Source organism: Melozone crissalis, unplaced genomic scaffold, assembly GCF_028551555.1.
Source record: "Melozone crissalis strain CALT ecotype California unplaced genomic scaffold, PUWL_Pcris_2 ptg000013l_1, whole genome shotgun sequence".
In the NCBI taxonomy this organism is placed as follows: Eukaryota; Metazoa; Chordata; class Aves; order Passeriformes; family Passerellidae; genus Melozone; species Melozone crissalis.
The window spans coordinates 14,405,595-14,419,862 of NW_026535791.1; the positions used below are offsets into that span (position 1 = coordinate 14,405,595).

The following is a 14,268-nucleotide window of genomic DNA, read 5'->3' on the forward strand; positions in this document are numbered from 1 at the left end:
GCATTTATCTTTTAATTTTACTTCCTTCCCAACTCAACTTAGTATTATAGCACTCAAATCCTACACAATAGACTTGCTATTTAATCAGTATTTTAAATTCCATCTTTGAAGAGTCTGTCTCATATAAAGCACAACAGTAAATGGAAAAATGAACAAAATGATTTAATATAACACAGCTCCTAAATGTATGTGCTTTATCTTTAATGCTGTCACCTTTTTTTATGTACAGACTGTAGCATGTTGAAGGTGGGAGAGCATCAAGGGAGTGAAAAGTTAGATCCTACTACTCAAATACCAGATACAGTATTTGGATATAAACCAATTCCTTCTGAGGACTGCTAGATGTGCTAAATCTCATGCTGATTCTCAGCAGATCAGACTATTTTTTTTAACTTCTTGGTAGAAGGCAAAAAAATCTTTAACAACATGTGAAGTTAGAAAGTAGAAATACACAGCCTGACAATTTTTCTAGAGGAAGGAAAAAACGACGGTATCATTGTTTTCACCTGCCAATGTTTTCAGAGACAAAATGTGCTTTTGTGTTTGTACTTCTGTTGCTCCTATAGGAGCAGAACATGACAAAACTGAATACCAGGAGGGGCTGCATCCATGCATGCGTGACAGAAAGTAGAACCCTGAAAAATTCAAAGTTTGGGTAGTACTTAATTAAAGCTATCAGTTCTTTTTTGGTCTCCTTCTGTGGCCTTAGCAGAAGAAGCTTATCTGATCAACTATGTACAAAATGCAAAAAAGCACTTGGATCAGGAAACCTGTGATTAGAACAAGTATGAAGCAAATACATCTTACATTCTATATTCATGTATATTTAAAATTGCCACATTGAAATGAGTCCTTTTCTATAACATTACATTTGCCTCATCTCCATTTCCTGCTGATGACAAAAACCATGACAGCAATCGTAGAACTCAGTCTGAAATTAAGTAGTTCACTGTACAGGAACAAACTTATGGTACTAATTTCCAACAGCTAGAACATAAAATGCCAAAAAATGTCAAAACTGAATGAACTCTGTAAGGAAATACTGGCACAATTTAGATGACAGAGAAGGTTAATAAAATACAAGACACTGAAAATGTATATGATACATAGAAAGAAGATCAAGAATCGGAGAAAAACACTTTGCATTTTATGTTTCTTTTGACAATTTTAAAACCAGTCAGACAATTCTCTTCCTGAAATTTCCTGCTTTGAATTTCTCTATTCAGAAAAAATTAATATACATACTTAAAATATATAAAGATGGACTTAACATAAGGCACAATTCAATCCCAAATCTGATTACTAGAGAACATCATCAAGTTAATTACCCATAAGATATATGAATCACATGGTAAATCCTAGAGGTATTTGCTTAAATTTTCAGAAGTCACTAAATGATCCTGTTAAATATGTGTGTTGTGGTTTCCATGCTACTTCTGACATTTTCAGTCACTACCTTTTTTAAGAACCATGCCAGTTTAGGTCCAGCACTTCTCCAGAAACTCTTTCCTATTTTGGACATTTTAAATGTCTTTTCAGAGATCCTTTTTGTCTAGCATGGCACAGTGTAAAGTGGAATTAAACTTGGGTGATCCACAGAAACCCACACTCAAGAAGTGCGCCCCAAGCAGACTGATGTAATCCCTTAAGTCTCAGGAAATTCAGCTTGAATCACATTTGAATGCAGTCATATGTTCAAATATGAAAAGGTAAGGTACATGTGCTCTAGTAAGATATTTGCATATGAATGGATGCAGAAGTCTGCATCATCCCACCAGACAAAACCAGAGGGAGATACAATGCCCACAGCAGCCTTCACTCCCTCCCTACAGTAAATGCACCCCAAAAGTAAGATCAGTTCTGATTCTGTGCAGATCTGGTGTAAGACCATGATAATACTGAAATCACCCTTCCCTAGTAGGGCAGTAACAAAAGCACCAAAGTCAGATATCGCATATCATTTGTTATGAAGGACTCCTACCTTTTCAGCTTCATATAATTTTCACTAGCTGCAGGTCTGCATTCAGCACGTTGCACCACTATTCCTTCCAAGGCAAGTTTATCTAGAATGAAAAGAAAATGAAGTTAAACTGGACATGAAAATAAGATCCACCAAGATGGTCAGCATTTGAATTATTTTTCACTAATTAAGAATTTACTAAATACAATTCTAAGTTCTCAAAACAAGCTCCAATATCTCTGCTATTCAGACACCAAAGAAATAAGCAGGAAAAATATGTTTGCATAGCTGGTATACCCTAGACTTCCTTGTTTTACCCTCAGATGTTTTACATATTAAGATTGAATCACAGAGATCAAATTTTAAATAAGAGATTGTAACTCCTTTCTCTAGATGTTGCACTCAGAGTATTATCTAGGAACTTTTTTGTAAATGGGCAATCCAATAATCAAAGTATCCAAAGTTAGTGGTAGACAAAGCAAAAGCTAATTTTATTCTTATACTCAGGAAAACAGTACCACATTTTCCTCTTGTTACAATTTTTTTAAAAGTACATTGAAGGAACACAATGCAAAAAAAGTAATAATACAAGAGGATGGTAACAGTCAGGGAAAAGAAGTAAAAGCTTTCAGTCAGTAATCTAGGACACCACATCCATGTATTTAGGTAGTACTCCTCTCTGTACATTCACCACAAAGTCACTTTGTTGCCCTAGGTGACCACCTTTTGCCTAAAGCAAGGATGACTAACAGAGCAGTACCAGCCTACACCATAAAGGTAGGTAAACCCAAAAATTAAAAGCAACTTAATGTAGAAATGAAGAGAGAAGTGATGGTGGGCAAATTTTTTCACTTCTACTATGATGTTCTAGTGCATGATGTGCAGATGTGGGAGGAGTGCATGTCAATTAATCCGTCTGTTTTGGACACAGCCAGCACAATTTGTACAAACACAAAACAAACACCTCTGGAACAGCCTTGCATTACAAGAAAGGATGAGTTTTAAAGGCTTGACTAGATCTCAGTCTTAAAATGTCCTTCCAAGAGCACTACACTGTCATTGTCACCTTCTGCTGGCAATGCCACAGAAGGTGACAGATACACTTAGAAATACTGAAGTCCAAGTAACACAAGGCACTCTGAGACACCTCTGGATTTCCTATCACCTTATAGACTGAAATATTACTACGTCCACATATCTAAGTCTGCTCTCCCTGAATAATGCCAGAAACAATTACTTAGAAATCATGAATTTTTAAATTATTTAATCTAAAATTTATTGGATTGATTCAAACTAAATCTTTGAAACCAGTAAGAAAGCCATATTTTTTCAGATAGGTTTGAATGAAATAGAAGAAAATTTGTTTTAAAACACTTGTGATTTTGTAGATTCCCAGCCTAATGGTCAAAAGAGAGAACTTGGAAGATTTGCCTGACTTCCTGTGTATCACAGACAGAAAAATTGTATGGTCTTTCTTCTTTACCCAGTAACTTTACCTAGGACCTAGTAACTTACTTGTGGCTTAAGTGGTACTAATATTGCTGCTTAATTTCTAATAAGAATTTGGCTTCAGCTTCTAGCAGTTGGTTCTTCTCATGACTTTCTATACTATGGTAAAGAGTCTTTCAGTACCTAGTGTTTTCTCCCTTTCAAAGTACTTACAAATCGTTATCAAGTTGCTTCTTAATCACTTTTTCAATAAATGAACCAATTTAAGCTCATGCATTATCTCATTACAAGACATTTTTGCCATGCTTAAATCAGTCTGGGATTTCTTATTTGCACCTTTTCAATCTTGAAATGATGCTTTAAGATAACAGAGACCAGAAACCAGACATAATACTACTGAACTGATTTTATGAAAACCATACATGGAAGTAAAATAACAGACACAGGAGCTGGAATTTCTCTCAAATTAAAATTTCATTCAAATTAAACCATTTGAATGTTATTCAGAATCTATAAATTCAGCAGAGAGAGGGAGGAAGGGAGACTGTCAGGAAAAAAAATGGTCCCATATTTTTAAAAATAAATTATTTACCAGTGGGGTTTCTTGGTAGGTTTTTTTGGAGGAGGGTGCACACGGTGTCTGTGTCCCATGACTGCTTCATGCTTAGATGGCTAAATGAGTTAAGATCATTTGTCTCTAAAAACCAAGTTCTGGGGGTTTGGCTATTATATTACTAACTGGCTATTATATTAGTAACACAACTATTCTGAGTCTTTTCTAAGCCTCACATTTTACCTATAGGCTCTGCATTGACTAGGTGTATAATTGCCTTTGGTTTGGTGAAAACACATTGTCTTTAAAACGGATTCTGTGAATTAAGCAATCCCAGTCGCACTATGACAGTCCTGTCATAGTTACTCACTGTCTGACCTGCATTTGTGTCAATCACAACACATTTTATAAGCAGTGATTCTCACCACTGTCGTCCTTGCTAATCCTGGAGTAAGCCCTTCAAACTACAACTCAAGAGGCTTCCTACTCATAATTCCTTTCTGATAATTGTCAGATAGTTTTTAATCTTGTTCTGTGCTTGTTTTAGTTTCTTTTTTAATATAAATCAGAATGTCACAAGGATCTAGACTATGTGCAATAGGAAATGCTAAGCAGGCTGCAAATGTGCTGTTACTTTAAACGCATAATCTTCAAAACAAATAAAATTAGGTTTATTGGACCAGAAAAACTTACAAAAAGTCATGTTTGCTAGCATTCATTACATTTCCAACCTTAGACACCTCTTGAACTCCATAACAATTTTTCTGCTTTCTTCTATGGTACAGGTTTCAAGGCTAGTTAACCTGTATTCATCTGAATCATCTAACCCAGCTGCCTGAACACTGACATGTCACTATCAATCTCCCTGCACCTTGCACAATTTTCAAATTATTTTTAAGTTTCAAGGATCAGGATCAGTAAAGCAGAGAGTTCCTACCCATTAACTATTTAGAAAATGAACATGCAAATTAAACATGTTTATCCTTAATATGACCACAGAATCACATAATAGTTTGAGTTAGAAAGGGCCTTAAAAATCGCTCAGTTCCAACCCCCCTGTCATGGCCAGGAACACCATCCACTAGACCAGACTGCACAAAGCCCCATCCAAACTATCCTTTAACACTGTCAGGGCTAGGGAATCCACAACTTCTCTGGTATCTCATCTTTGATGCCTTGGCCAATACCCTCTTTTCATTACCACTGATCCAGATTTGACTTTTGCTGTCGAATCCAGACAAAATGTTCCAATCACTCCCAAACACCACCTTGCAGCTAAGGTTGTCTGCTGTCTAAGAGCATCCACTGTCCAAACACCAAGGCTTATGTCCCACTTTCCTTGGACCCTCTTTGGAATTTTAACACAACCTTAGAGTCTAGCAGAATACACAAGGATACAGGCAAACCTCCAGATGCAAGACTGCAGTCAGGAAACACAGTTTTTATTCCCTTTGTAGCCTACTTAGACCTCATTCACCAAACTCAAATTCAGAGACTTGGGTTTGTCTTTAACTGTTGCAGGACGAAAGATGCAATGAAAAGATATCCAAAATGCTACACATCTGCCTTGACATTTCCATAGTCACATCAGCTTAGGAGGTAATGGATGAATAAGGCATGGAACTGGTAGTTTCCCGTTAAAAAACCTACTCAAAGTAGATAGTACAAAGTAAATACATAGGTCTGAAATACTAGCTGAGATCAGTGATGAGAAGGGAAAATAAGACATTTTCCCAAGATCCTCACACTCTCAAATGCCCAACATGTGTTGGCAGGTACAAAATACCCTCATAGTGCAGCTCCAGACAGGCTCCTCCACAAAACCCGTACGTTCATCATTAGCTGCCAAATGCATGCTCACCCTGACCTCCCTGCCTTAATGCCCCAGTGCCAATTCATAAAGTAATTTCAACTATTGTCTCAGTGAGATGATAGATATGCTGGGAGAGACAGATTCCAGCTTGGAATCCTGCTGACAATCATTTTCAAAGAATAGAATATGATAGAAACACTTAAGCCAATGTTAATAAACAGGCAGGAGAAATTTACTGGAATTGTGCAGTAGATGGTCTGATAGGGGTTGGCTTGTTGCAGTTTTTAGAGAGAGAGAGATGGACTGATTTGGAGATTTTAATGTATCAATCCTCTAGTCTGACTGCACTCAGCTTCTATTTCCAGCCACTGTCTTATTGGACCATTGACTGCTGAGCTGAAGATCCTGCTAGGAAAGCATTTCTGCCCATCCAAGCACTTACATAGTCTTTACCTTTACCAAGCCTAATAAAAATAAATCATGTTTTCTTGAACCTTCCATTATGCCAATTCTTCAGCTTCTTAATCATTCTTATTAGCCTGAGAAAGGCCAGTTCATGTATGTCTTTCCTGAGATATTGTCTCTCACAGGCAGACTTGACAGCACGTGGGTCAGGCTCTGGAGCTTACCACCTCCTCTGTCTTGTGAGTGGTGCCAAGGAAGAAAGGAGAAGACCACACTCAGGATGCATGGTTCTCAGGCAGCAGGAAAAAGGAGATGAGAGTGCAGGAAGGGCAGGCTGTGGGCACATGTGCCTCCAGCTCCTCAGCTGTTAGAAGATGGACTGTTGTTTCCCACGGCCATGGTTTAACCCCAGCCAGCAAACAAGCTCCACGCAGCGACTCACTGCCCCACCAGCAGGATCAGGGAGAGAATCAGAAGGGTAAAAGCTGGAAAACTCAAGGGCTGAGATAAAGACAGGGCCGTATCACATATAACAGTTACTAGGGAAGACAAATGCCATCATGTGGTATACATTCTACTACAAAATGACAAATGAAACATACTGAAGGATTTATCAGAAAAAAGCATCACCTACTTTGCTGAACAAATTCTAATTTTAAAAAAATGGGCAAACAAATTGGCACCACCCATTTCCTCTCCACACATTGATTAGCATGTGTGGAGAGAAATATTACTCTCCCTTAATTTTTAACTGATGTTTAACTGACTGATTTCCAAGTCAGATATTTTCTCATTCTTCATACAGTACCTTTTCATATTTAAATACCTGTCTCATCTAATTCATCTTTCAGATATTGGCACAGCATTTGCTTTTCCAGCCTTGTAGAGTTGCAGTGCTCAAAAATTATTAAAAATATCAACAGGAACTTTGACAGTTTCTTAGATAGCCCTTTAGAAACTTTTGAATGCAAATTATTAAGACTTGTTGGTTTGAAAATCTTTAATTTTAATTACTATGTAGAGCTTGTCTTCAATAGCTGTTAATCAACATCTGGAGATACTTTTAAAATGCGAATTTCTATGCTACCAACACTGTGAGACAGGAGCTACTGAATGGTCTAATTGTCCAACAATGTGGCCAATTTTCTGTGTTATGACATTAAATGACTAGCAAACTGCCTCAATAACTCTAACAGATTGCATTAGCATGGCTTCCTAATACACTTCTAAATTTCTCTCCCTCCTATAGTTGAGAATTTTCCTCATATTCTTTTGTACTCTAATAAAAAATTTAGCTGGTTTCTGTAACCCAAGTTATTTTTACTGACTGTCAGTAAAGCTGATGTTCTTTGGATAGGCAAGTAAGCTGAAGCACTGGTAAAGCACCAACTTTTCCATGGTGTGTTCTGGTCCCGAATCCTCAGTTCCATGGCATGCTCAAGCTTACAGACCAGGAGGTTCAGGAAGAGGGTGAAGTTGAGTGAAAGTGAACTTATTTGCCAAAGGGAAACATGAGGGCAGAAGGAGGGGCAGATGCCTAGCCCCCTTCTCCTAAGTTTTGTTTTTCTGTGCAGCTGCTTGACACCAGCACTGAATTTTCACTGTCTCCAGGACAGCTTGTCTGAGTGAGAACCTGGAAATCTCTGTGGATTGCCCTTCTGCTGCAACCCAAAGTGTGTATAACTTGGGAAAGGAGTACTACTACTACAGCCACTCTCCTAAGTGTGTACAAGGGTGCTCAGTGTGTTTCCTGACTTAATCTGAAACCAAAACAATATCCTTTCAATTGCTGGATTCCGGCACTATTTCCTACTTCGACAGCAAACCCAGCATACAGGTGACACTAAAAGTTCGTGAAGCAGCAGTCACTTCAGGATTGCAGCCCCACACTGTAAACAGAACACTTCAGCTGGATAGGGCACAAACAGTTCACTGACAACAGGGGAAAGCATCCAGCAGCAAGCTACTCCATTTCAATCCAAGTGGGAAGCAAGAAGATCTGGGATGCATTTGGCACATCTCAGCTATCACAGACTGACTGGTACACAACACAAAAGACTCTCAGAGGACAAAAATGGTCAAAGTCTCTAACTTGACTGCAAGAAATATTTCTGTATCTTTGCCAAAATGAACTTTTGGATGGTCTTTCAGTGCATGGACAAAAGTACAGAAAAAAGGAAATCCAGCTATACCTAAAAAAGGAAATAGCTATACCTTCAAAAAACAGTAAGTTATATGAAACCACCCCATTAAAATTACATGCACTACAATACCATATGTATAACCAAGTGCAAAGGAAGAATTACAAGACTTTTTAAGAAAGTCTTGTAGTATGGCACATAAAGTGGAAAATTTTCACTGAGAAATGCCAGGCTTTAGTTTTGTGTTACAGATGACTGTCAGCTGCAGTGAAATAAAGCTACATGGGTTTGTGGGGATGAAAATTTTACAGCAGCTCTAAATTTTTCAACTCTCAAAGGTTTAAGTGTAAATATTCATGAACTCCACAGAGTATATTTTCCACACCAAATCCATTTTGAATATTTTATCATACAAACCACTAAAATGATTTTGCATGATCTTTTAAAGAATACTTACTTGTTCACAAAAGTGGAAAATATCAATTGCAAGTGCTAGAACATTGAGAAGATGATGAAAAGAGAACACACACTGCTCTGTAAATTCTGCCTGTTAAAATGTAGACAGTTTAACTGGACCTGGAAAATTTCTTGTCTTTTATAAATCCCTTCTCTCCTTGGAAATCTCTAGTCACTTGTACCAGGATGCTCCTAGCTCAGCTTCAAAATATTTCAAGTTCACTGTGTGAGATGAAAGAACGACCAATGATTCTCTTAAGGTTTAACAAACAATAAGATAGTTCAATATTTTAGTTATGCACAATCTAAGCACATTAAGTGAATTTTCCATCACTTGACAATAAAATAAATTTGAATTAATGTCTCCTGTAATGGAAAAAAAAATCTTACTTGAAACTAATTGGCTTTCTCATTTTCTCAATTACTAATTCAGTAACTTGAACACCTTAGTAATTAGTGAAAGGAGTTAATCTTGAAAAAAAGATCAAATGTTTAAAAATTAGAAACTGATTCAAATCTCAGACTGAAGTTATGTTAAACATATCCATAGTATCAAAGAGTTAAAAATTAAACCATTACTAATTTGTGGTAACTCAAACCTAATTAATAATACCTGCTTAATATATCATATACAGCAGCAGAAAAATTTAGTGCATCAGTGCTAGGGACAGGATACCCTGGCAATGAGAAGAGTGAGAGAAAAACATTTATTTTCACTAGAGTCAGTTTCCAAATAATAAAACAGTACAGTGATTACTCTGTGGTATCAATAAACAACCTTACAGACAGTGGGAGCAGTAGGAATAAGACACTTAGAAACAGAGCAGAAGAATTTACAGAGAAATAATCTGCCTTTCCACTGCTAGTCAGAAAAAGCAGGACACATCTCTCTCTAAAGTGAAAAATACATATTGACAAAGATGGAACCTCCTCCTCTCCAGGTCTAACCCAAGGAAAGCCTTTGCTCCCACCAGTGCTGGGGAATGCATGCATTGGCTCCCATCTATCTGTGTAAGGATACGCCCAAGGAAACGCCCATAGAGATGTGTGGAGAGCTTTTCCTTTCCTGCTCCAAACTGCAAATGTTTAAAGGGGAAATCTTTTTCCAAGAGGCAATTGAGAGGCTCAAAGTACAGGAGAGAAGATAGGCATTTGATTTCAGTGTGCTGTGCCGACGTTTCTGCCTCCCTGTACCCCAGTGTTGCTAAGCTATGGTGTTATGTGATGTTCAAAGCTATCTGTAGGCACACAAGCCCTTTGTTCCACAGGGCAGCTGAGTTTTCCTATTGAGAAAGAACCAACTGATGCTAGACAGCTCTGGTGACTTAAAACCCATCATCAATATAAATGGTAAATCCTCTCTGTGAAACTGTTTTTGTCTATGGCACACAGGAAGGCAAAAAGCAAAACCTAATCAGGCTGCTGTTCTTATGGTGGTGAGAACAGACCCTTTGGCTGCAAATGAAAGCTTTTGCCACAAACTTAGAACAGTCAGACCAACAAGTCCTTAGCACCACTTCCAGGGTACCTTCTGTGGAAACATCTTACTGCTGCACAATAAATGAGTGCCTGATTAATGAGTGACATGCATGTGCACACATCCCACAGATGACACACCCGTTATACACACAGGGACACCTTTTATATCTGTGTTGTCCTGCTGAATGCATCAGGTAATCAGTACTAAAAAACAACATGAAAAAACAGGCTTTGTGAAAATAAAAAATCCTTAAAACACAAATGAAGCTGTTTAACACCATAAGCACAAAATACGACTCGGCCAGCTGACACTACAAATACATCTTCAAGTATTAAAAATAAGTTGCCATTTAGTATAGCAGTATGTCATTCTGTGCAGAACCCCCTAAGCTATGCAAACTACTTAGACTTAAGGGAAAGAAATAAAACAGTTGTTATACGCTTCTTCCCTTACACAGTTAAATGCAAATTCTCTCTTACAGTCATATTCCTGCTATCTCCCTGCACACACAGCCGATACGCCACCTACTGCAAACCCAAGCTGACAGTCAGAGCAATGCGAGCAGCATTTCCATTCCAACATCGAGCTGGAGCTGAATAAAGGTGCTTTTTAATAAGAAACATCCTCTTTGCAAGCTGACAAGAGCAAAGCAGGATAGCTGTATTGTTGTCCTAGCTTCAATAATGGAGAGAAAAGGAAGCAGGAGAGAAAACGAATGCGAAGAAAAAAGCAGCAACTCGGAAAGCTCCGAGCTAGACAAGGACTATAAAACGTCTCTGATCACTCTGAATGTCGGTGGTTATCTATACATCACACAAAAACAGACACTAACCAAGTATCCAGATTCTTTCCTGGAGGGGATCATAAATGGAAGAATAATGTGCCCATTTGATGCAGACGGTCATTACTTCATAGACAGAGATGGACTCCTTTTTAGACACATCCTCAACTTCCTAAGGAACGGAGAACTTCTTCTACCAGAGGGGTTTCGAGAAAATCAACTTTTGGCACAAGAAGCCGAATATTTCCAGCTTAAGGTACTCTCAGAGGCAGTGAAATCAAGGTGGGAGAAGGAGCAGCTAGCATCCCGAGAGACTACTTTCCTGGAAATAACTGACAGCCACGACCGTTCACAAGGACTTAGAATCTTTTGTAATGCTCCTGAATTCATTGCAAAAATAAAATCCAGAATTGTACTGGTGTCCAAAAGCAGGCTGGATGGATTTCCAGAGGAGTTTTCAGTATCTTCAAATATTATTCAATTCAAGTACTTCATAAAGTCTGAAAACGGTACACGATTGGTACTGAAGGAGGACAATACCTTTGTCTGCACCCTGGAAACTCTTAAATTTGAGGCTATAATGACGGCTTTAAAATGTGGATTTAGACTGCTGACCAGTCTGGACTGTTCAAGAGGGTCGATTGTTCACAGTGATGCACTGCATTTTATCAAGTAATCACAAAGGCAAAGGCAACGAGCATGCAGCCAGCAAAGCTCCCTGAGCTGCAGCCTCCTGGCATCACAAATAATGCATCTAACTAGCCCTGTACCACAGAGCTCAGCTCCTAATCAACTGATGTGAGCTAATGGTATGTAAATCTCATAATGACATCTATCTCTGGCTTACTTAAGCTGAATGAAAATTTTATGCCTGAATTTAACAAGAATTATCTGCTAACATTGTAAACAGATGGAATGCTTTATGCTCTTTGTAATATGTTTTCTCAATGCTGTCTTTCAACCAGAGAGTCTAGCTGAATTTTTGTGTACCTGTGTGATGAATGTGCATATACCTAACTGCTCTGTTGAAAAGCAGTGAGAGTGTTTTCAGATAATAAGCAGGCTTAAAGAATGTTTTGCTTATAAGACATTAAGAATGGATTTTAACTGGAATAAATGATTTTGACTCTTCATTAGTGTTTATGGTAATCTATTGTACTGAATTTCCAAAAAACAAGATTGCAAGAGAATTTAAAAAAAAAACAAATTAATTTTTAAGTTAAATGGTTTCTCAACTCACTTAACTCCAAATTTATACCATATTGCTACACTAATGCTGCCAGAAACATGTAAACCAACAAAATAATGCTGGTGGAGATTAATTTTATTATAGGAATTGGGTCCAATCTGCACAGAATGTTAAATTTTCTAATCATACATCATATCAAATAGCTAACAAAAGTATTTGACATTAAGTTTAGTGTAACTTCCAGTATTGGCATCCAACAATGCCACAGTCAGTATTTCCTAGCAATCATTTGTGCTCATAAGGACAGGCAATGAACAGAGCCCTTGCTCTGCACAGTGGCTTACTAAATGCAATGAGTACTACCAGTTCTGAACAGACCACCTGCTGGCATTAAAGACAATTCACTCTAAGTAATAAAATAAATACCTTCATTCTCCTCATCTCCACTATTTATAAAATCTTTTAATCGATATTTTAAACAAAGTTTTAATAGTTTCTATAGAACAACTGTAACTAATTTAAACACAAGTACTACAAACCAGTCATTTCACAAAAGCAAGCTGAAAAACCATCACAAAAGGCAAGGAGAAGCAGCACAAACTCTAAGTGTTGCTTGTCATTGAAACCAATCATCATTCACAGCTTATACGAACCCAAAATTCAAGTAAAATGCTTATAAAGAAAGAAAAAAAAACTAACTAAGTAGTCTCCCAAAACATTGATTTTATACAGGAAAAAAACAATGTCAACAAAAGGCAGTACAATCCATACTAGAAGTGACAACCAAGGAAAACAGCTAACAGAAGACAGGCTGAGAACAGCTGTGGTTTGGATTTTAGGGGGAACAAATCAATCCTAAGTATGAAGGACTGAGAATACAAATGCAAGGTCCACTTATCCCTCAACATGAAACTCTTTTTCACTTTTAACACACAACAGGTGTTGTTAACTAGGTCCCTTGCTAGAGATGAATTAATACAGTGATGCTACATCTCCAGACCAGGGAGCAGTGACTGAAACATATTCCAATATGATTTTATCAAATGGGGGAATTCAACCTCTCCAGAATACTCCATCACAATAAATACACTGTCTAGAAATTATGATGTTTTCTATCTAGTCCTCCTGTTACAGACTTACAGTTCACAAAAAATGTAGTTCTATAAAAAATATGGTTCTAAGTGGAACTTTTCCAGACTCTAATGTTAAAAAATCAGATTACTTTACATTTCAGGCATAGAAGCTGAAGAACTGTCCATGTATCCCAAAACTTCTCTGAATTTGTCCAAATGCATTAATTATATACACACAAAAGATACACAGTAAAATACTATTGTTTACATGTGCCACCAGCATGTGTCATCTTCCCTCCTCCCCCTCCAAGCTATTTTCAAATTGAGGTATTAAAAAAATCCTCATTAACCACTACTCTTGTACTTGTAGGACTTCTGTGAAAAGCAAATGTGAAAGCTTCCCTAAGAGAAATACAAAATCCTGTTGATTTTTTAGGACAAGAACTATGAACACAATCACACAGAACAATTACATGAAATGCCCTTTGTAGTTACAATTCTCTACATGAGCAAGATAAAGTGGCAAGACAACCTAGAAAAGCTCCATAATGAATCCACAAGTTTTAAAGCAGCATGCTCACAGTGCTGTCAAACACACAGCCTGCATCAGCACAAAGTCTGGAGGAGGCTGTTGCTCCTGGGATGTCAATCCATTTGCACTTAAACACTTTTGATTATAACCTTCATTTGTCCTGGGTCTTTGACTAAAATTTAAAATGTAATTGCAGCTGAAGAGAAGGAAGGTGAAAAACAATTTTTATTTCAAACAATTAGTATGTGTTAATTAAAATATGTTGTGGTTGCTCGCCTTTCAGTTAAGTTCTTAGGAGGGCAAACACCAAGAAATCAATTGTTAGCACTCCCCTATCAGAAGGCAGCACCAGTTTTTTATTGGAGCATGACTTGTGCTCATGAAAAATCAGTAGAGAATTTGATGGGTCTGCATTTACAGTAGAAAATATTTTCAG

General features: G+C 37.6%; 2 protein-coding genes across 2 annotated transcripts in view; one reads left to right on the forward strand and one right to left on the reverse strand.

Moving 5' to 3' along the window:
- The window catches only part of GTF2F2 (general transcription factor IIF subunit 2), a 77,742-nt gene that overhangs the window by 39,943 nt on the left and 23,531 nt on the right, over positions 1–14,268 (reverse strand). The window contains exon 6 of the mRNA XM_054271774.1: positions 1,982–2,063. Coding sequence (XP_054127749.1) covers positions 1,982–2,063 — 82 coding nt within the window. The remainder of the gene's footprint in view (positions 1–1,981; positions 2,064–14,268) is intronic.
- KCTD4 (potassium channel tetramerization domain containing 4) lies at positions 10,768–12,171 on the forward strand. Its single transcript, XM_054271772.1, has one exon. It carries the CDS (start codon positions 10,941–10,943, stop codon positions 11,712–11,714), a length of 774 nt encoding a protein of 257 aa, XP_054127747.1. The 5' UTR covers positions 10,768–10,940; the 3' UTR covers positions 11,715–12,171.

Coding starts and splice junctions, on each gene's coding strand:
- KCTD4 (XM_054271772.1), top strand. CDS start 10,941: ATGGAGAGAAAAGGAAGCAGGAGAGAAAACGAATGCGAAGAAAAAAGC.